The sequence below is a fragment of the Phyllostomus hastatus genome, unplaced genomic scaffold (assembly GCF_019186645.2).
Source record: "Phyllostomus hastatus isolate PE091 unplaced genomic scaffold, TTU_PhHast_1.1 phas_scaffold_21, whole genome shotgun sequence".
NCBI classification, from domain to species: Eukaryota; Metazoa; Chordata; class Mammalia; order Chiroptera; family Phyllostomidae; genus Phyllostomus; species Phyllostomus hastatus.
The window spans coordinates 7,395,720-7,419,820 of NW_025334017.1; the positions used below are offsets into that span (position 1 = coordinate 7,395,720).

At 39.5% G+C, this 24,101-nt stretch overlaps 1 protein-coding gene across 2 annotated transcripts in view; it reads right to left on the reverse strand.

Moving 5' to 3' along the window:
• The window catches only part of ASPH (aspartate beta-hydroxylase), a 200,603-nt gene extending 188,720 nt beyond the window's left edge, over nt 1–11,883 (reverse strand). For both annotated transcript variants that reach the window (XM_045861467.1, XM_045861466.1), the window contains exon 1: nt 11,521–11,883. In XM_045861467.1, coding sequence (XP_045717423.1) covers nt 11,521–11,650 — 130 coding nt within the window. In that variant the 5' untranslated portion in view covers nt 11,651–11,883. The remainder of the gene's footprint in view (nt 1–11,520) is intronic.
• Between the last annotated feature and the right edge of the window lie 12,218 nt (nt 11,884–24,101).

Consider the following 24,101-nt stretch of genomic DNA (forward strand, 5'->3'; position numbering starts at 1 on the left):
AATGCTCAACTGAAGTGCCTTCACAGTGGAAACTGGGATCTACACTCTTTTCTGAATCTTCCTAAATCCACGAGCTTTGACAAAGAAAACTTCCATCTCCTCATCTACAAAAAGAAAATTTAGAGAATTACTATGAGAATTAAATGTAAAAATATAAAAATGTACACAATCTGACATATAGTTGGCACTCAATAAGCGGTAGTTAATATTTTTCCTGTCATTATTGTTATATGTAAGTCTATAGCTCAGGAGCACTTTAGAATTGGGAGCCATCAATAGTTAGTAGTTATGAATGAAGAGTGTGCAGCATAGGATCAAAGCAAGGCCAAGCAAAGAATCCTGGGAAGACTATCCTTTAGAGAGCAGATAAAGTAGAAGAACAAGAGCTCAGTGGATTTAGGGTAGAGGTAGTCCCTGTTGACTCTGGCCAAAAAGACCAGAAGTACAAAAGAAAAGAAAATGAGCCCATATTAATTATTTGTAATATTTTGCTGGGTAGGGTAGACAGAGTAGGAAGAGGTTTTTGTGTTTTTTGTTTTGTTTTAGATTACGTGAGAAAGACTAAAGGAAGGGGTGTGAGGGGGTGAAGAACAGTTCTTGGGGAGTCGGTAAGTATGGCTCACAGTCCCTGACAAAGTGATGTGCACTTAGAATAACACCCAGGGAGGTTCAGGATTTCTTGCCTAGCCTTTATTTTTCTATCAGGTAGGTGGAGACCCAAAGGTCCATAATAGCTGTGAATGCCAACATTTTCTATTCTCACTATGGTACTGGCTTATCTCTACTCACCACCCTACTGGGGAATCTTCAGGCTAAAGAAAGAGGAGGGGCTTTACCGAACTACACATTAAAGATACACCTCACCAGCTCAACTGTTGCGAAGTTTTCACGTCCAAATGAGAGCAATATCTCTTCATGACTCTCAACTGCATTGGCTTTAGCCACTACTCTAGGTCCTAGACCCTGTCTGCCCACTAGGGGGGGTAATCAGCCTCACCTCAGTTACCTCCCAATGTCATTCAACTCACAGGCCAATCCCCATCCAGCACACAGGAGAGGAGCAACTCCTGAAGGACGTTCTCCGATTTCTTCTCACAATGGGAAGAAGTCACGGGTCAAAACTGAATGAGAAGAAGTAAGGCACTGAGCTCGAGGAGTTGAAGACTGAAATCACTGGTGGAGAAAACGTGGGTAAACATCAACTGAGAACACAAAGACGGACTGCAAGGCTTTGTCGAGGGACCACCTGAGGGAAAAGATCTGGAATGTACACAGCTTTATGTTTATTCCAAGTCAGTACTTATTTAAGCTGGTGAACTGTGCTCTATCTTACTCATTCTCACTCTATTCTTACTCAATCACAAGTATTCTTACTCTAATCACTCGAATCATCTTACTGATCACAAGAAAATTCTAAAACTTGGCTTGGGACTTATTAACACAAATAATGCCTTAGCTCTGGAAAAATAAAATGAAATAAATTCAAGTTGCTTATCAGCTTTGCAACTTCATTATACATTATTTCACCTTAGAAATGTCCTAGCTCTATAATCTTACAGAGCAAAGGGGTAACTGAAACACTGGGCTGTGGTTGGCACAGAAACCTACTAGCACCTGTCATACGAGCCAGAGCCCATCAGTGACTGTGTTTTAGATCTACGTCAGGCACCCTCGGCCTCCAGGTGTACTTATTCACTGATCTATCTAAATAGACCGAGTAGCTAAAACCCACAAAATGATCAAATAAATCTGAAAGTTCCATAAAACAAGTACTGTTTCATTCATGAAGAGAGTAAGTTCAACCTTCAACCAGGCAAGGCACCCAATGGTAGTCCCAGGCACGTGAGGAGGAGCGAGGTCACCCAGCCAACTCAATCCCACCCGACTGCCAGTGTTTGAGGGCTTCCATTCTCACAGATATTAGGATAGCCAATCTACTTGATAAAGACTCATCATTTCAGGAAACTCTGAAAACATTTTTGTGTCTAAAATCTAGCTATGATGTAAAGAAGCTATACTTAGTGATTTTTCAAATAATTTTACTGTATTACAAGGTAATAGCTACATTCTGTTTTCAAGAGTTACAGCTAAAACCATAAACAACTTTTGGCATTAAGTTTGAAAATGCAAAGGCAGAAACAAATAATACATCCTCAATAAATGTAGTGTACCTAAGAAGAAACAAAAATGTAACTTAGCCAACCTGACTCAAGAAGAAAGAGAACACTTAAATGGTCATATAAATGTTTAAACTGTGAAGCAGTTTCCCCTCCTCCCTACCCCATGTCCTCTGCAACGGGAGCAAATAACAAAAAGGTTCCAATGAGTTACGCCAAACAACTAGTCTTATAAAGCTACTGCAAAAAAATAAATAAATAAAGAGGAAATCTTCTTAAATTCATTTATGTGGCTAATATAACCTTGATAACAAAACCAGCAAAGAAAATTATAGGTCCATTTTACTTATGAATATATTAACAAAACTAATCCAATAATATTGAGAAATATGTAATATCACATGGCTGCATTTTTCCTAGAAATGTAAGAGTGAGTTTAAATTAGGATGTCTGTTATTATAAATTATAATCTACACATGCACAGAAAACTGAGTACTAATCATCACTGGAAGGAAGGGGCACAAGGGAAGAAAGAAGAAAAAAAAAGGAGGAGGAGAAGGGGAGGAAGAGAGAAAGAAAATTATGGAACCACATCCCTCATGAGCACAAAACTGCCGACAAAATATTAGTGAATATGCCTTGGCTGGTGTGGCTCAGTGGACTGGGTGCCGGCCTGCAAAACAAAGGGTCACCAGATGGATTCCCAGTCAGGGCATATGTCTGGGTGGTGGGCCAGGTCCCTAGGAGGGGCGTGCAAGAGGCAACCACACTTTGATGTTTCTCTCTCTCCCTCCTTTCCCCTGTCTCTAAAATAAAAAATAAATAAAATAACAAAATAAAAATATTAGCAAATAAAGTACCATATAAAAAAGATAATTCATCCCTGGCTGGTGTAGCTCAGTGGATTGAGCGCAGGCTGGGAACCAAAGTGTCCCAGGTTCGATTCCCAGCCAGGGTACATGCATGGGTTGCAGGCCATAACCCCCAGCAACCGCACATTGATGTTTCTCTCTCTCTATCTCCCTCCCTTCCTTCTCTAAAAATAAGTAAATAAAATCTTAAAAAAAAAAAGATAATTCATCATGATCAAGTGAGGCTTATATTAGGAATGCAAGGTGATTTAACGTTCAAAGCATCAATAAGTACAATTTACCATATTAACAATATAAAGATGAAAAGCCACATGATCATTTTGATTAGAGAAAAAACATCTGACAAAATTCTCAACCTAGAAATACAAAGGAATTCCCCCAATCCTAAAGAAACATAAAACACAAAATAAACGTCAACATGAAAAATATTGGTACTTCCAAAGATACGATTAAGACAATGAAAAGGGTTAGTAATAGATTGGAAGACATATTTATAATATTTATCTGGAAAGAACTTCTAACCAGAACATATGAAAAGTGTAGAAAAAATAACACAAAGACAAAAAGCCAACAACAATGGATAAAAGAGCTACAGAGAATTTTCACACAGGAAGATAGTGTATATGGCTAATAAGCACAAGAAAAAGGATATGACATTATTAGTCACAGAATTTTAAACTATAATGTGAAGCCACAAAACCTATAGCAGAATGGCTAAAAATAAGAAGACTGACAACAGCAAATGTTAGTACAGATCAAAACAACTTACTACACATCGTGGATGAGAGTGTAAAATATATTTATTTATATCTTAAAAATCTAAAAACTTTTGTTCAACAAAATATACCACAGAATATGACAATGTGATAAAAAAGAAAAAGAAATAAAGAATATGACAATGTGAACAATCAGACAGGAAAAGCCCTTTACCACAAAAATACTCAAAAGGTTCAGGATACAGAAAGTCTACAAATAAAAAATAAAAATACAAAAAAGAAACAGAAAAATAAGCAAAACATATGAAGAGGCAATTCACAGAAAAGGAACCGCAAATGGCTATTCTCACTAGTAAGTTCAAAGGTGACCAGGAAAGTTCAAGTTTAAACCACAATGTACTACTTCACACCCACTAAACTTGCAAACAGTAAACCTTCCCTAGTTACAGCACATAGAGAGCAGTTCTATTCATTGTGGGCAGGAGTGAAAAGTGATAAAACCACTTCGGGGTTAAAAAAATTGTAATATCTAGTAAAGGTCAGTATGTGTGTTTGCTGTGCTCCAACAATTCCAATCCTGAATCATACTCCAGAAACACCACAGGAGACGGACCAGTACAAGAGTGTTCATGGCAGCAGTTTGGGAGGCGGGGAGGGGACCAAGTCAACTGCTCTTTCACAATAGGATGGCTAAACACAAAACGGAATGTTCCTACAAAGAAGAACTATATACACGGGGGTGGGCTGAAGTAGGTTTACATAATACAAATAAATAATGCAATAATTAATACAAATAAATAATGCAATAATTAATAAGTAATAATACAAGAACAAACTGTGTTTTGCATACTCACAACTATAAACCTACTTTTGCCCACCCTGCATGAAAGGAGAGCCAGAGTTTGGTAGAACCAAAACAAGTGGGGTCAAACTCACATGCCAAGGGTGAGCCAATTCACAAAACTGTCAACATGTGCTAAAAAAGTACACATATATTTCCACACATAGGGATGCTTCCTAAGCAGTTTTCACATATATTGCTTTTAACGGTAGATTTTACATGAACAAATAGAAAATGTATAATGTGTGGCATAACAGTATATACTATTACTTGTGTTTCTAATATTATATATTATAAAGGCATGAGAATGATTATCACAAAATGTGTAAGAATGGCTGGGAAGGGAGAACACAGGAGAGAAGAAACCAAGAATTTGGTAATTTTATTTCTCCACCTGTATGGTGGATATGGGTGGGTATTCATTGTATTACTCTTACACCTGTTTCTAGATCATAAGTATGTACTATTTTAAATAGAGTTTCAAAGAGAAGCACACAGAAATATTAGCATTCCAGAAGTCAGAGAAGTGACTCACTGCAAAAAGGAATGGAATAATTTCTAAAATGCAGTGATAAATATCTTATTCAAACTGATTTGATTAAAAATATGGGAAGGTAAAAGTAATGTTATTCTTTCAAAAAAAATTTACAACACAGATTTTTATTTTTGTGTAAGAAAAAAATCTAACTGCTCCTATATAAAATTTACATGTGAACCTAAGATCAAAAAGGCTTTCCATCATACCATTTCAGGGAAAATTGAAATTTAAAACGGGGTATGAAAGGTAGGGTGGAAATCACATATATTGGCAGTATAATAAACAAGAAACAGAAGCTGGAGACAGAATAGAACAACAGAAGATAAGTGAGTCTGCAAATGGAATGGCAGAAAAGGCTGCCAAACTTCTATACAATATGAGAAAAAGGCAGTTACCTAATACTGGTTATGGACTAAAATTATTTTATCAAACAATATTCTCACTTTAAAATTAAGACTGATGGTGCCTGGTTTCCATACAGAATGGGTTAAATCTGTAGGCAAACAGGAGGAAGAGAAGTGTTGGCATTTCTCCAAGTCCAGCAACAGTGGCTTCCACTCTGCTCTAACTGGACACCCCTCCACTACCCCAGGCCTGTTTAATGCATTAACTATGAAACAGCACAGAGAGCATCTGTGATCGATGATGACAGTCACGCTGCAGCCAGAATGGCCAGGCAGGTCACCTGGAACTCACAATAGGGCCAAGGAACAGCCCTCATCCTTCAAAAAATCTTATGTAACTATTTTTTAAAAGATTTATTCACCAACTGAGCTCAAAATTTCCGTTGAGTCTAACAGGTTACCTACAGCAAATTTGTCCTCAGGCATTACCTGATCAGAACTAAATTATCTTCAGTGGTTTGCCATTAAAAGACAACCATATAAGCTAAAGGCAACAAAGATACATCCCTTAAAAACAAGTTATTAAATGAAGACTAAATGCCTAATGCACTCTCATTTCAGAAAATAAAGTTAAATTAAAAATAAAATGATGGCTCACAAGAAAATACCATCTGGCTCCCAGTACTACCAGCAGAGTGAGAAAGTTAAAAAGGCAAAAGCACTGGGCTCCAGAATATACAGAGCACACGGGGCACACAGGGACGAAGAGAAGGAAGTAATGAACAACCTCATCTCCAGTTGTTTGATAAAAACAGCCAGAACTGTAGGACAAAACTCCATCCAGACTTGCACACCCCCAGACAGATACGACATGCACATGCACAGCACTAAGCAGACTCTGGACAGCTGGCACTGAAACATGAGGGAGCCCTGGCAACCCCAAGTTTCCCTATGGGTGGCCTAGGCTTTCCCCAAAGATATGGCTACACTGGAGATAGGTTCTATGTACACAGAGGTTTTAGTTAAGGAAAGTTAAATTTAAAAATGGGTTTGCTTGCTTGTTTGTTTGTTTTGCACCTTGATACAGAGCAGCGATTTTCAACCTGTGTGCTGCAGGAATTTTTAAAACACGCAATACCTGACCATTTAGTCAGAGGCACTGACCTCTTTTCTTTTAGATTGTTCAATTTTAAAAAAAAATGCCAACAGTCAACACAACAATAGGCATTAGTGTGAATGAATCAAAATTATATCTATTTTTGGTCTGATCAGCACAAAACTATATTTTTTGGTGTGCCACAGAATTTTAGTAATTAGCTTATGTGTGCCATGAGATGAAAAAGGTTGAAAATCGATGGTATAGAATGAGGAGAAACCACTTAGAAGATGCAAAAGTATCCAAGACATAAACTAAGTTGCATATTTTCATGAGATTAAAACTGTTCTAGAAGAGCAATGAAAGACTAAAATGTATCTGAGCTCTAGTAAAATAAAATAATGTTATAGGGCTCAAACGGATTAGAGGGTAAATCAGCAACTTGAAGGTTGATGGGCAAATGGGATACTTACACACCCTCAGAAGGAAACAGAAATGTGTCTAGTGGTACTCAAAGCCACAGCATCAAAAACAACCTCCAGAACATCCATTTTACTTAAAACACTGATGCTACAAATACTATAACAAAACATGACTCCTTTTTTTTTACAATTTTCTAAAAATTACAAGCATGCAATGAATGGCCTGCTCAGCTCTATTATCCTTGTAGTCTTCAATTTTTTGTACTCACTCTTAGATTAAAAAGACCTTAAGGAAAACATCTAAAGGCAGAGCGGCATATAAATTTGGTTTTAGAGCTGTCTTAACTCTGAAAGGAAAGGAGAGAGTAATTCTTCTATTTAAGGAGACTGACATTAGAGAGTTTTTAATGACTTGCCACACGATTCTTGGGTATGAATCCAGGTCAACACTCTCTCCCAAATTACATTGCCTTTCTAAAGAAATAAAAAAGTTTATTCTCTTAGGACCAGAGAGCCGAGGGGTTAAATGCTATCATGCTAACTCACATTAGGAGGAGAGCCCACATAAGCCTCCATCAAGTTTACTCTACTGGTAATCAGTAGCAAATGAAAACCTCTCCTTTTTTAGCAGTCTCCCAGAGATATAAGATTTTAAAACAAGGCTAAAATATAGCTCTTACCTTTTATTTTGTAAACCCAGTACAGGTTAATATGTTTGGTCTTTTTTAAGTGTGTTCGCAAATTCGCTCAGCACCTTGGTTAGTGCTTGGTTCCATGGGACCTGGCTGAGTGGACAGAGTGCCGCACCACTGAACACAATGAACACAAAACAGTGCACATTCTTGTAGTGGAATAATTGTGGCCTTCCTATCTTTTCATCCTAGAATGACTAATGGAGGATTAAGCAACTGGGTATGAGAGTGGGAAAAGAAAATGGAATTTCACCCAGGCCTGTTCATTCAAAGGAAGCTAGAAAGCAATCAGCAGTGTATCATGTTCGTTAGATATTTAGTAGCCTAAGAGATGCTAAAAGTAAAAAACACAAACATTTCAAAATGATCAATATCCAACAAATGAATCTGCAAATGCATAAATTTTTCCAGTTATGTATGAATACATTTAATTCTACAAAAAAGGAGCCTAAATAAGCAACGCTGCTAGGGACAAACTGTTACTACTAAATTTCAAAATCTGCTGTTGGAGACTTTGAGAGCAGTGGCTAAAAGTTTCTCAGTAGTTGTCCATCGATAGTTTTGAGTATGTACAGGACTGATTAAATTTCAAAAAACTAATTGGTGTTATATAATCCAAGGCTGCAGATTGGAGGAAACAGTATCTACAGTGACACCTACTGGTAAAGGGCAGTGGAGCAGCATGATCCTATTAGATAAAATATAACAAATGCTACATTCCTGTAGCATACATATTATAAGCGATAAGTAAAGACTGAATGATAATCAGAGGGGGAAAGCTAAATAAACAAAAACATTACACACACCAGTGTCTGTATACTACAAAATAAGCACATAAGGCATCATGATCCTTGTTAACCAAAGATTTTCAAATCTATAAATCTGAAAGAGGTTTCCTCAGGCCTCAACTGGCTATACAAGTCAAATTTTTATATGCAAGTTAAAGGTCCCATTTACTCACATCTCTTTTACATCTTAAGGAGTAAAACTGAAACAGGTAAAATTGAGCTTTATAGGAAACTAGACATTTTAGTACTTTTCAATTTAAGTTAAGCAAAATGAAAAGCGGACGCTAGCTTTAAAAATCTAAGTGTTATATAAACCCCCAGAGTTTCAGTTTCCAGATACTGCTTTTCAACATGACCACCTTTTCCCTAAAACACATTCTTCAAAAGACTGGGTCCTTTTTACCCCTTACTTTTATACAATAATGAAGCAATACAAAGGTTGAATGTGACCAATGTCATTACCAGCTTCAGACTCTCAATGCAAAACATTAAAAAAAAAAACACCCTCACTATTTGAGCGCTTACACTTCTCAAACCATACCTTTCAAATGTACTGTTTCAAATGTAATTTTAGTCCCAGGAAATTTAATTGATACAATAACAAAAGCATACTTTTCCTAAATAACCAGCTGTACTGTGCCATACAGAGACCCAAAAGGGAACAAAAAATAATCCACCTCAACTCCAAGATCCTCATAATATCTTACAAATTAGACAATCTAAAATGCAAGCATTGTCGTATAATAAATGAACAACAGAAAACCTGAGTTCTAGTCTTGGATCTCCCATTAACTAGTTGGGTTTTCAAGAACATCACAGTTTTTAATGAACTAGACTATTTCTCTGGACATTAATCTCCTCATCTCTAAGATTAGACGGAGAACCAAATGGGCCTCACAGTAAGCTCACTGCTGAAATGTCTTTGGCTTCTATGATTTCTCCAGCAGATTGGAAAGGTTTGGGCATCAAACGTCTATACTTCAATGACCCAAAAAACAGAGTAACAAAAGAGAAGTTGCCTTTGTCTTTTGGGTATATCATGCTACAAGAAAACACTACAAATAAAATCACACTGTCAGCACTCCCATGTAAGTTTTTGACTGAAAGAATCCTCATTTCCATTTCTAGTGCCTTCTACGTGGCACATGACCAGAACTCAATATTTACTGGAAAAAATAATGCCTGCAGAAAAAGACTACTCATTATGTAACATGCAAGACTCCAATACCAACTCTTTAAATGCTTTGAGGCTTTTTTATTTGTATTGCTTTTATGTAATACTGGTACTTTTTAATATATTCTCTTTCATACACTATGTCTGTTTCATGACAATTATAGAATCAATATGTAAAATGCTTAGAAGGCTGTAGATCTTCAAATATGGGCAGAGGTTGCCCTACAATGCCTAAAAATGAAAATCAGATTACATTCATTTAGGTCATAACATTTCCTAAATTTATTAACTGCCTGTTAAAACTGGTTCAGTTATCAGTTCAGTTTCATGGAGGTGGAAACACAATACATACAAATTTCACAGTAGTAATTCTTACCAGTAATAGGCTGTATAAAGTGACTTCCTCAGGTACAATCAGTCCTCTCGACTCATGACTGAAAATGACTTTTTAAAATATGCAATAAAGATGTGCTTCCTTTGTAAATAGCTACAGAAAAACTTCTGAAAACAACTGACATCCAAGTCTTGTTCACCAGCTTTCTCTGTTGGTGCATGAGCCACACAATGTCTCTTCTCATTTATTACCTTTGAAAAGAGCAGCCAGAGCTGCTGGAGCCAGTTCATCTGCTCTTTAGCCATAAGTCACTGACTGGCATTGGAGGACAAGTGGCAAAAGTATACAAAGTTTTTCTTATGTCAAAGGTAAGTTACTATGATTGCTTTGAATGTCAAACTGTCTTTTTCCATTGCCAACACAAATAGTAGTTCTCAGAATGTAAATGTGTGCAGTAACTTTAATTGCAGCATTTAAATTGTATTCATTCATTCACTGATCAAATATTTATTGAGCACCTATTAGGGGCCAGGAATATTCTAGGAGTTGAGAATAGAAATAAACAAGAGGAGGGAGTAAAACAGGAAGACAATACACATGACAATATATATGATAATTTCAGATAGTAATAAGTGCTATAAACAAAGAGTTCTTTGAAGTAGGGATACGGTTATCTGATTTATTTTCTTGAGAAATATGAATACATTACATGTAGACCTCAGGACACAGAGTCTATTCTAAAACATGTCAAACGATCATTTTCAAAAAGTTTACAGCTCACAGCCAATACACATGTGTACTGCAGTTTCAATAACCGAGGAGTTAAAGGAAGTATAATTGAAACCAAGAACCACTGAAATATGAGATGAAACAGATTTAAAACATCTGCTCTCCCTCTGGTGGATAAGCACATAGGGTAGAAAGGTGAATAAGATCTAAACACACACACACACACACACACACACACACGCACAATTGGAAAAAGTAGAGAAGCTCGCCCAGTATTCTATGGTATTCCGTAATAGTTTAAAAGCAACTAGAAGGCATGTTAAGAAAGCTACATTAAAGCAAAAAAAAATTTAAAATAATTGCAAAGAATAATCAAATCACTTCCCCCACATACACTCCATACCCCCCATAGATTATCCTTTGAGTTGCTCTTACAAGAGGTTGATTTGGCAGGAATTTATTTTCTCTGACTTTGGCTCATTTCCAAACTCCCTAACATATGCGAGGCAAAGGTAAATTGTTTCTCTCACTCCCATCTTCAGTCCCATGGAAAACCAAGAAAGTCTCGATCAATAACCTCCATCTCGGCTGCACCCTGCAGGTGAGGGATCAGCAAGAATCAGTCAAATAGGGGCTCCCCCGCACTACCAACCCGAGGCCGCGGACCCTGATCACCCGGCCCCTCTAGTCTGCCCGCCAGGCCCACCAAGCGCGGCCTCTGCCCGCGCCTACAGTAGGAGAAATGCGGAGGATGGAAGAGACGCACAGTGGAACCTGGAGAGAGAAGACCGCAACGCCCGCCGCCCGGACCGCACCCCTAGGGCCAGTCCGACATCCCTGCCACAGGCGCCTCTCACCTCTCCGGGCCCCGGGGCTGCTGCTACCGCCTCCGCTGCTGTTCGAGCCACTGTTGCTGCTGCTGCTGCTGCTGCTGTTGCTGCTGCTGTTGTTGCCGCCGCCGCCCTTGGCATTCTTACGTGGAGCCATCGCGCGCACCTCTGGAGCAGGCAAGGGGTGTCGGACTCCCTCAGTGCGTGGGGAACCAGGGGTTGCAGCTGGCGCTGTGGCGGGTGCGAGCCGAGGCTCCTACAGCAGCCCCTGTACCTCAGCACCACCCGCAGCGCACTGGAAGACTTTCGATCACCCGCCGGCTGCGCGTGCCCGGCCCTCAACAGAGCCGAACCCTGTGACTCCCTCCAGAGGCCAGAGAGCGACTCGAAGGCCCTTTAGGCCACGCCCCCTCCCAGCCTAGCCCCGCCTCCCTCCCGCCCAGCAAGACTGAGTGATGGGGGATAGAACCTATTACAAAGGATTCTATGAAGGGGTGGAATCCTGCTGCACTTCCCCTCCCCCTGCAGACTTGGGGTTGTTCTGGCTCCACACAGCCGCCAGTAAGCGCGAGACACTTGCGACTTTCCAGGCAATCCCGATCCTCTGGAACGTGGCAAACGTGGAAGCCGAGAGGGCTCTCGCGAGTGTTGGAGGACCCTGCAAGATCGGGCTGGGGCGGGGCTCGGGGGCGGGGCCGGGGCCGGCAGACACGTGTGCAGCGTTGGGACTGAGCGCGCCGCAGCTTGGCCTTTCATTGGGAATTTGTTCACGTCCCACTTCCTTATACGTACACGTACTAAGGAATGCAGCCCTGCTTCTTGCGAAAGAGATGTGTTTCTTGTCAGTGTTAATATTAAGACATATCTGAAATGGTGATGTTAGTAGTTCAATGCTTAAACAATACATAGTAATAGGTTCCATTTTAAAGCACTTCATTTTGTTTATGCCATCAATATTTTCAAAGAATCATAGTTAAGCGGTGCAAATGCACATGTAAAATAAAAAGTTCATTTTCTTGTACTGGATGGCACCATCTACCTGAAATTCATCCCCGCCAGGCTATGCCTACATTCATCTTTTTTTTGACGCCCCCAACCATGGGTCCCCTGTGCAGTCACAGTCCGTGAGCCCGTTCTGCCTCTGAATTCTACATGTTACCTAAAAAATATCTGGGCCCATGGATGAACCTGGGGGACCTGAAGTCAGGAAGATCGTCTTCATCTTTGTGTCTACAATTGCCAACTATGTCTGGTGCATAAGAGACAAACAGAGAAATGTTTGGTGATTTGATACATTTCTGGCAACTTATTAAGATCTTCCCCTAATTCTTGACCATGCTTCAGATAACCTCTCTGTAGTGTCTCAACAGGGCTCAGGGCCCAGATACAGCGGTTACAGCGCGACATCTGGTTTTATTCCTCTTCTTCATCCCCACCAGCCCATCCCCATTGCCCAGTACCCCAGGCCCACCTTCTCTTCTGCTGCGAATGGCTCACCACCACTGGTTGTGTTGCATAATGGGGAGAAGGCCTCTCTCCCATTTTTATGAAATAATAGTAGTTATCAAGATAAAGCAGGGCCAGGGAAGCTCATAGAGTTTTTACTGAAGTAGCTTTTTGTTTTTATCAAACTGCATCTCCTACTTCCATACATCCTTTCTCGCAATTGGAACCCCTTTCAGTGGGAGGTGGGGGAACTGGGCTAAGAGAAATCTAAGTGATAGTATTTAATATAAAATAATGAGAGCTAAACTAAGAAGAACAATACTCAAGATTACAGAACTCCTAAATTATCACAAAACCCTTTTGTTGTGTCCATTTGTAGGGATGAAGTAACTGAGGCCCAAGGAGGTTAAACAAAGTATCTGAGGTCACAGACCTGGTAAGTGAAAGAGTGAGGATATGAACTCAATCCATCTGGCTCCAGAGTCCATGGTCCAAGTTTTTCTTTCAGGGCAAGGCTTGGTTTTGAGCAGAGAATGTCTCACCTTGCTCCCTCTTCTCTTAGTAGATGTCTCCCTGGAGTCCCATAGGTGCTCCCTGTGAAGATAGGTCTGAAACCTAATGGTGGATGCTTAGCAAAGTCCACTGCTTTAAGGAAATCAAGTTTCTTTGATTAACTAACTCCAAAAATGCCCTGAAGTGATGCTCTGCTTCTGCATTTCCAGAAAGCAAATCTAGTAACATTGCCAGGTACGCTTCTGTGTATCTTTGGCAGTGCCAGGCCAAAATAGAGGCTCTGTAAATGCAGAGCACAGGAAGTTAGAGGTTACCTGACTTCCTCCTATACCACAAAAAAACAGCTAAAATGACATTTATCAGTATTACCCAAATGTATAACAATGCTTATGGCATCAGATACTATTCGCTATCTCTACGGTTTAATGTTATAGAGAAAATTTCTCCAAGATAAGTATCAATATTATACATCTATTCATACTTCCCTCTTTTTGAGCATTCAAAAACACAAAACTTATCTTAGATCCATGAACTTCTGACATAAGCCGTTTTCTCCGCATTGGCGTAGGGTTAGGGTTAGGGTTAGGGAGTCAAAGTATCCTTGAAATTAAACAAAAGGTCAGATATTCCTACTAGCCTAACCTCATTTCTATGATTTCTAAGTAAGCTACAATTGAACCCTTGGTGAAGCAATGTGAAAAGGGCCATAAAGACAAGACTTAACTAGGACAATGTGTTAAAACACTACTTTAATAAAGCTTTTAAACTGGGCCAAATATGCCTTTCAGATATTTCCATAAACTTTCCATTGCTTTCACAGGGATTTGCAAGTTAGAACTTGAGGACAAGATTTGTCCTAGTTTTGTGTGTGTGTGTATTGACCCTTCAACCTCCAGTCAAATGCTTTCTAAACTAGATATTTCTGGACTTATTTATACCCGCTAGAACGCTGTTTTAAAGACACTGTTTTAAAGTCACATTTTTTTAAGATTTTATCTATTTATTTTTAGAGAGGGAAGGAAGAGAGAAAGAGAGAGAGAAACATCAATGTGTGGTTGCTAGGGGCCATGGCCTGCAACCCAGGCATGTGCCCTGACTGGGAATCGAATCTGCGATGCCTGGTTCGCAGCCCGCGCTCAATCCACTGAGCTCTTAAGATTTGTAGTACTGGGTACTGATAGAATTGAGGGCTAAAGTCACATTTTTAATCTGCTTCCTAGAAACTGCTTCTTATTTACATGTCGTCTTCCTAATATGAAATGTTATTATTTCAAACTAAAGGTGAGTATTTCCTCATCCTTTATTTAGTACCAAGGCACTTTTAAGACATTCCGGACTCAAAGTGTCCTCAAAGCAATTATTCCCATGTGAGTTATTTCTCAACAAATAAATAAACTTTCATTTTCATCAAAACACTTGACTTTATATTACCACTGAAAACATACCTGGCTAGTATCTACATTATAAATATATAGAATGAATTTATGTTAGTAGAAGTAATTTTAAATCTAGTGAAATGTATTGTTTTGGAAATAATGTGTTGTAATAACAAAAATCTGAAAACACTAGCTAAGAAACCTGTCATTTCTTTTTTTCATTTCTGTTCTTTACATGTTTTTTTAATCAGGATTGGTACATCTTAGTGCTGAATTTCTTTCCTAATAAATAGCAGGTAATTAATGGTTATTGCTGGGTCTTAAGATTTGTAGTACTGGGTACTGATAGAATTGATTTTCTTTTCAACTTTTAAACAGAATGCCAGAAAAAAAGCTTAAACATGGAGAAAAAGTCAAATAATTAGACTAACAACTGATTATATAGGCTTGGCAATTCTATGGGATAGGAAAGGAAATATTAATGTGATTTACAAGTGTATAGAAAGTAGTCAAGAAAGGGGAAAAATGAAGGAATCTTCAAGGATTCTATACTTACCTCAAGAATGTGTGTGTATAATAAAAGCAATTGTTTCTATGTCTTATGAAAATTACTATTCTCTTTCAATGGAAACAGTTCCCTGATCCAGAGGGAAGTATCCTGACACTAGTTTCTAGGATCCTCCAATTTCATCAAGTCTAAATACATTAAGCAATGTGCTTGCCTTATAATTATCTGCAAAATTAAATCATTTAGTCAACTTAAATTCTTGAGAGTTGATGAGAAATCATGCGTACCCTATATAAATTGGCATTGACTTCACCTTTTTCACACTGCCATCAGTGGACTTGAATCTATTCTGCAATTTTATAAGCACATGACAAACATTACTCAGCCCATACTAGAAAAAAACAAGTCCTTAAGAGGCTTTACCAAAGAACTTGCTGGCATGGAAAATACGGAGGGTCTCTGTCTACCATTGCAACAAGATTTTATTACCCTATCTGGGTGGAGGTGGGCAAAGGGAGGGAAAAGGGGAACATCTGTAATAGTGTCAATGATAAAAAGTAAAGTTTAAGAAAGATTTTATTAACCTAAAGACCACTGCTAATATAATTAAAACTCTACAGTACATCTTTACTTGAAGAAGTACACAATTTATTACTTTAAAGACTTGTTTAGTTTGGCCCTGGATGAGTCGCTCAGTTGGTTGGAGCATCATCCCAAAACACCAAGGTTGCAGGTTTGATCCCCCATGCATATCCCCATGCGGGCATATACAAGAGGCAACCAATGAATGCATCGATAAATGGAACAACAAATCTCTCTCTCTCCCTCTCTCTGTGTCTTTCCCTCTCTCTCTATTCCCCTTTACCCACCCCAAAGAATCAATTAAAAAAAAACTTGTTTAGCCCTGGCTGGCATAGCTCAGTGGATTGAGCGCGGGCTGGGAATCAAAGTGTCCCAGGTTCGATTCCCAGCCAGGGTACATTCCTGGGTTGCAGGCCAGAACCCCCAGCAACCGCACATTGATGTTTCTCTCTCTCTCTCTCTCTCTCTCTCTCTCCCCCTCCCCTCTCTAAAAATAAATAAATAAAATCTTAAAAAAAAAAAAAACTTGTTTAGTGTTATATTGTGGCTAGTAGTCCCAAATATTTTGTAATTCTTTGTGGAACACTACAATGCTGACTTTCAGCCACATTTGATGAAATCATCTCTCTGTGGCTGGATCCCTTTGAGCCTAGAGACAGATACCATTGCCGAGAGGGTCACTGAAGCTGCTCCTCCAAGCACCAAAGAGCATATGAACCAAGTAAAGCTGTGTGGAAATCATTTCCAAGGAACTGTCTCACAACTTATGTGATTCTGTTTTCTCAGCTTCTTGACAGTATTCATACTGCACTTCATTTTTTTAGTGCCAACACAAAAGAATGGAGAAATGCAGCTCCCAGAAGGTATCTTTAGAGAAGCAACTGAGTGAAAACCTAAATGCAGGAGTGTTGACTGTTTACACCTAGCCCAAGAGATTGTTTGGGAGTATAAGGAGACTAAAAGGTAATTGAAAAAATATAATAAACATTAAATAAAATACAAAGATAAATAAATAGATAACAGTAAATGGCAATACTTAATAATAAAAATTAAAAATATATATATTCATTCCAAATTTGAGGAAATAGAAATCAAATATAAACAGCCTGCTGTTGTGCTTGAGCCTATGAGAAAACAAACGAAGTCACAAACAGTATTTAAGAAGCTACATGCAGGCTACTGACCAGGGTGAGGACTGCCAGCGGCCTCGTCTGTGTGTCCCTGTGGCCCAGAGTGGGTGTGACTAAACATTCACACCTCGGGCTCTTTGAACTCAGTCTTCCTTTGCTTGGGGAGTGGCTTTACTAGCCCACAGGACCACCTCTTGGTTTAGCCCAACCACTCCACATCTTTCAAGCTGAAATGTTATGTGTAAGGCAAGGGCTTATATTTGATAGTAATACAAAAATTAAAATAAATGTCTTTTTGACAGAAGGGGAGATGTTTTCAAGTGGCACACAACCTCAAATTTTGTTTTCTTCAAAATAGGAAGGGTACCCCTTTTAGCATTTATCATATCATAAAACTGTAAGCAGCCATGAATAGCTAACATAGACAATTAAAAAGCAAGCTTAGGAAGGGAAGGAACCAGTGTATGAAGCTGCGCAGTAATCACTTACAAAATATGGAACCCTGAAGTAGAGAATGACATTTAATTAATACATACTTAACACCTGAAATGTGACCAATTAAGAACAGATGAAACCGAGAGCTCTTTGCAATTAGACCCTCAAAATAGTGATGTGACTTCCAAATCAGACCAAATGGGACAGAGAAGGTGATCTGTGAATGGTATAAGACTGGGATGTAAAAAAGGAAAAAAAAAGTTTTATCCCTTTAGCTAGATTTGCTCCCCCTGCCCCTTTTTTTCTATTTCTAAGTTAGGAGATGTTGGATCTGTCACCAGATTTGTGCTCAGTATTATTATTATAGTCGATTGGACATGTGTGCCCATCCATTAAGAATCTGATAAATTTCACATAGGTTATTGTATACTGTCAATTCAGATTTTCATCTAATCTTTAAAAAAAGAAAGTCAGGTCTCAAGTTAAAAGTATCACTTCAAGTATTAAAGATGTATAATGACTCAGTGGACTTCAAATTCATGTTCTCAGAAGCAGTTCTTACAAGGAGCAACTCTCACTGAATTATGCTTATTCAAGTCGAATTCCTGTTTGTGTATGCAGCGTGATCCGTAACACAGGCAGCTGGAGGTGGTTTGACCGTTAGGGAGCACTGTGATGTGTTCCTCACCCTTTTATCATCCTTTGCCTCAAAGCATCAAGAAAGGATGTATTAGATACTTTGGCCCCTCCCTTTCAGCCATTCTCTAATGACTTTCTCGCTTCAAAGCCACCCACAATAGCAATCCAGTTCCACTCAGTACACATTCTGGGCACAAAAAGAAAAGGTAGAGTGCAGAGTGTGGTTGCCTGCTGGTCCCTTATCTCCTGACCCTTCCTTCCTGGTCTGTCAACAAGGCAGGCTTAAAGCATTTCTAACTGGGAGATACTATGGACTCAGAGGTAAAAATGCTTTGCATGACTGGGACTTAGAACAGGGGAAAAGTCCTAGAGTCATTAGGAAGACTCTCTGCCAGTCAACAGAATGCCCTCCTTCCTCCTTCCCCACCCTTAGGACTCTCATTAGAAATGCAAGTTGTGAGGATGGAAGGATGGCAAATTCAGCATGACTGGCAAACAGTTAGCCTGCCTCTGGCCCTGATCCCACAGAATAACAACTCTGCAAATAAATAAGGCGCCACACCAGGGAGAATGGCCAAAACAGTTTGCTCTTGGGAGTGGGGGATGGGGAGACCTTACCAACAGGCAATGGTGCAAGTGAAGCGTGACTGGTACAAACCATCTCTCTAGGGCCAACTGCTTTATCTAAGGCAAGTACAGTGATCATCTCAGAAGTCCTCACTCCAGACTGTGTGCCCCTCTCCTCAATTGTCCCAGCAGGAGTGGGTATGTTTTGTTGTTTTTGTTTTTTGCTACCATCTACAGGGTAAAATCAGAATTCAAGATAGTTAGGAAGAGAACATTATGTTACAGCTTTTGTTCTCTCTCTCAGAACTTGCCACAGGGCCCTCCCTACACATAGTAGGCCGGCATTGGGTCATTGGTGGCTAGAGGAACAACTCCTTGTGATACTTTCTCTAAAAGAGTCCCTGATGCAAAAAAATTACCAGTCCCCAAGGCCATGTTCTGTGGCTGCTCTGAACAGTCTTCACTTGTTTTCTGGAGGCCTAGGAGCTAGAGCAATAAACAAGAGAGAGAAGTGGCATTTCCCCACTTTCTGAGGTATTCGTTCTGTGACAAGTGAATGGCTTCCCCACACGTGCAACTCTCCCCTGCCATTTGCGTACTTCCTTGTCTCCAGCTCATCCCATTCAAAGAGCCCGAGGACAGTCAGAGGAACTGTAAGGAAGGTTTTCAGAGGTGCAAGCCTTAGTTTGTAGGTCTTTGGGCTGCTGCCATTATCAATCCCTTTCTTCTAAAGAGACAGGGAGCAGAACCAGGAGACTAGAGAAGCCAGCTCCACCTCTGCATCCCCCAGCACCCTCCCCGCTGCTTAGAAATCTTGATGTCCAAGACCTCTCTCTTCTCCACCTCCCTCTCCATGCTTCCCTCTGGGCTGATCTGGATGCTTTGGAAGGATGGGGAGTGGTGTTTCCTACTGTACTTAGGGGAATGTTGTTGGCTGCCTGATCACCAGATAGATAATGCACCCATTGTGCCCTCCTGCGCTCTGAAGCAGTGCTTTCCTTTCCTCAAATCCACTTCCCATTTTTCAGAATCATTTGGGCTACAAAATATTTAGATATTTGCAAACAGAGTGGTAACATGTGCTTCTGGGTTTTTTTCTCCTTCTTCATTTTTTGAGATGTTGCACAGTTTGCTACACAGATGTGATAACTTGGCTGGGCTTTATCTTTCAACGCCCTGCTCTTTTTATGGAGAAAGGGACACTCTAGCATCTGAAAGCTGACTGGAGGAAGCAATTAGAATACACTGTGACAAAATAGGTGTAAAATGCTCTTTTTAAAAAACCAGTTACAACTGTTTCCTTGTTCTTACCTAAGCTGGGCATCCAATTGATTACTTATCCTTAGATTATATTCTTGCTGATAAGAACTGTATTTTATAAGAAAAGAACTAGTCAGATAATTAAATTCCCACATTAAAAAAAAACAACTAAGGGAAATCTTATTTTACATAATTCTACTAACATTTCCTTTCTTCTCATTTATGATGTGTACATTGTTGCCTTTTAAAAATTTTGTCCTTGACATTTACATGGTTATAACAACCTTGTTCAGCATCTATACTGCTGTATCAGGCTACCAGTGAGACCTGCTCTCAGTTTCTTAATTTTTAAATATTGGCCTCTGCTTTAACCATTTCCAAAAAAATCAATATATGTGTTAATCTGTAATCATGGAATGTTATCAGTTCTATTCAAGTTTTAATGCACACCCACCAGAGTTTCTCCTTGTGAGATGTTTCCTTTTCTATGCATTTTATTGCTGAGACTGTATCATTAAGGCAATGCTAAGTAATCCAAATTAAGGGCTGTAACCTCAAGAAAAATTAGGCAAGTGTGTGCAAGATTCTTTTATATTCAAACTTCAGAATCACACAGATATAACTAATCCCTGATTGGGCTCAGAAATGCACAGCTCCTGAAGGCACTTGAGGGACAGGAGAAGACACAAATTCTGGTTCTAGTTGTGGTATGGAACCCTAAGAATTCATTTGGCCTCTCTAGTCTCAGTAGTTTCAGATGTAATTGGGCTGTCATGATGGAGCCCACCCACCTTCATAATCTAATGAAAGCTATGGACCATTGTGAGAGACACTCCGATAGCCGTGACATTTTCTAGTCAATTTTAGGGACTCATGTACCAAAGGTTACACATATCTGCACCAGAAGATAAACTTCCTACAAGCTAACAATCACAATGCAGGGTACTACCCACACCTTCTGCCAGCAAAGGTGGGTGGGCAAGAGGGTAGGGAGGGCCAGAGGAGTACATTACAGTGGGTCCATGCATATCATGCAAAAGTCACGGGGCTCCAGGGTCATGACTGTCTTCAAGGGCTTGTTGTTCAACCACTTCATTTTACAAATGAGGAAATTGAGCCTCAAAAAGTGAGTGACTTACAAAAACTTGAATAATCGGTTCATGCAGCACTAGAACTCAGTTACCTTCCAGCATGCCTTCTCAGGAAGGGCAGTGCTGCCCATAATGAGGTAAAAGTTGGTTCTGGGGAGCAAAAACATTTTTAGATAATACAGTGATCACCTTTAAGGGGCCTAGTACATAAATAGATATGTAGATCTGTGGTATTAAGTTTTCATGGGGTGGAAGCATCATTACAGAATAGGAAATACCTAAAAAGTTCCCTTACAGGGTGGGGGACAATAATTTTTTTAAAAGGTTGACTTGATTGTGTTGATTTCATGGGTATAGGTCTAAACTCATCAAATTGTATAAGTAAGTGCAATTTTAAGTATACCACTTAGACTTCAATAAAACTGCTTTTAAAATGTTGAGAAACACTACCTTACAGCCAGATCACTGTTCTAGCTACTGCTCTACTTCACAAATTCAGAAATAAAACATTCTTCTCTGGTACCTCATCTTTACTCCATGGTCCTGTATGTCATTTTACTTATTGTCTAGCTTTCTTTCTTCCCTTCTCTTCTCCATTCTTTTTCTTTTTCTTTAATTCTTTCTTCCTTCCATCCAGCCATTAAAGTCTATGAAGGCTATGTTTTTTTAGACTACCTATATTCTGGCACTATGCACTCTGAATAGGCTTAACTATTACCCTGAAACTTGTGTCAAGTAACAGTTGTAGGAAAACACAATCCCTTGACTTTAATTTTATTCTCTAAAAAAATTCATACTTTAAAACCAAATTTATAAAGGCATCCTAATTTACTGGAAAAATATTTATGGCCATACACATGTACACATTAATGAATAATATGCATTTACTATGCAATTATTATCTAAATTTTACAAAACAAAGGAATTGAGGTAGCACTTAAGTGTCACACATCTAATAGTCTGGACCATCTATCTCCTAAGTGGCAGATTCAGGACTGTCCAGACCTCCCTGGCAGTCTGGCTCTAGAGCACAGGCTTCCCCCTCTACACTGCACTGATGATTATCACCAGACTTGGAGGCTGTCTGCATGTTCGCACAGCTGAGTTCTCGTTTCCCTGGTAATGTTAACACAGGGAGAATATGACATAGTTCTTGAGGTCATCTGTATGTGTATTTCTAAGACCATACAAAGTCTAAGAAGCTGGAAGAACAATGGATAGTGGGGGGGGAGTGGGTGAATTATCATCACACAAAGGTAAAGTTAAGAATTCTGAGAAGCACAGGCAAAACCATGCTAGGAAGTTGATAGCATGTACTCCAGAGGTCATAGGTCAGAAGCAGTAATGGAGCAAATTTTTTTTTAATATACCTTCTTACAGTTTCCTTTTTAAAAAGATTTTATTTATTTATTTTTAGAGAGAGGAAAGGGAGGGAGAAAGAGAGGGAGGGAAACATTAATGTATGGTTGCCTCTTGTGCACCACCAACTGTGGACCTGGCTGATAACCCAGACATGTGCCCTGGCTGGGAATCGAACCACTGACCCTTCAGTTCGCAGGCTGGCACACAGTCCACTGAGCCATACCAGCCAAGGCAGGGATAGAAATTTTTAAGTCACTTGTGTTGAACTAGTTACACACAAGTGACTTCTTGCAGAGATGCAAGCATATGCTTTATGTCCTGGTTGGAAGAAATGATGGGATGCTCAAGATCTTTACTAGTCTCCACTAGAGACAGCGAGTTAGGGTCTTATGAAAGGCAGCCTCCAAGATACAGTTAGTTACTCTAGAGGTATATTGAGGGAAACACCTGTGAAAGATAAATGGCTAGAAAGCAGGAATAGGCAGTGGGCACCTTCAACCTCTGATGCCATCTGACCATTGTGAAAGGAAAGAGGAAAAGAAAGATGATTAGGTAAAACTAATAGGAAGTTGTCCAGAGTACCTGGCAGACCATCTCAGATAGGCCAGTGGGAATCCACAGCAAAGTTTGACCTTTAGAGGTCACATGGCCTAGCTCCAATACTCCTTCCTTGCTCGGTTGTGGGTTTGGAGAAGTGACCTCCAGAAAATGTCACAGCAAATTCAAAGGTGTGACAGTCAGAACCACTGGCTAACTGAGCTCCTCCCAGCAGGATCTCTTAAAGGGCAATCTGAGGGGTCCATCTCCATGGCCAATAAAGGGACTTACTCTGGGCCATTTTCTAACATTGAGAAACATGCTCAGTGAGACTAAGCAACTTTCCAGAAGTCACACAGCTTGTAAATGGCAGAGATAAGATTTGAACCGAGGTTTTCTGTTTATTTCAAACATGTCCTCTTTAGGGTATCCAAAACTTTATCAAGGCTCTCAAAAAATCTGAAAAGTAGACAGGCAAAGCTTTGCATTACATAGGGCAGAGTGAGGAACCTCAAAGCACAAAACTGGGAAACTTCGCTGACACCATATAGGGTAGAAAACTAATTTAGTAGAAGCTGGATGTGATCAATTCAGGTACATGATTGACTTTCTTGGATTTAAAATTCACGATTTTAACCAGTTGTGAGACTCTCTGGTTCATAACTTGAAAGACTCTCAAATTTTACTGAATCATACCATTGAATATTTCAGAGATGGGCATGTTGATATTCCCGAATGGTCTACTTAGCTAGTAAGGTGTTCATAGCTTACTTTGCACTCTTGTCTTGACTTGGCTTTCTTACTTTGAGTCATTGTCCTATATTCAGAAACACTCAGGAAGTGAAACCAATTCTATTTATTTTTGAAAAGTGGCCAAAAAGGGAAACTAATTGCAATGCTGATGATGGCATTCAATGCCTGAAAGAACCTTGAGCTAACAACTGAAAGTCATGGGTAATCTAGTGAAATGTCATATTTATCTGTGGAACCCGAGATGGGTACACTATGAGGTCCTGCAGAACAATAAAGGAAAGAGGCATTTGTGACATCATTTCAATGGTTCTCAAGTAAGAGAGAGATCTTTAAGGGACAAAAAAGGAAGAGGCCACTACAGTGTACTTTATGGGAAATATTACAGGGGATACTGATGAATTTGGGGGAT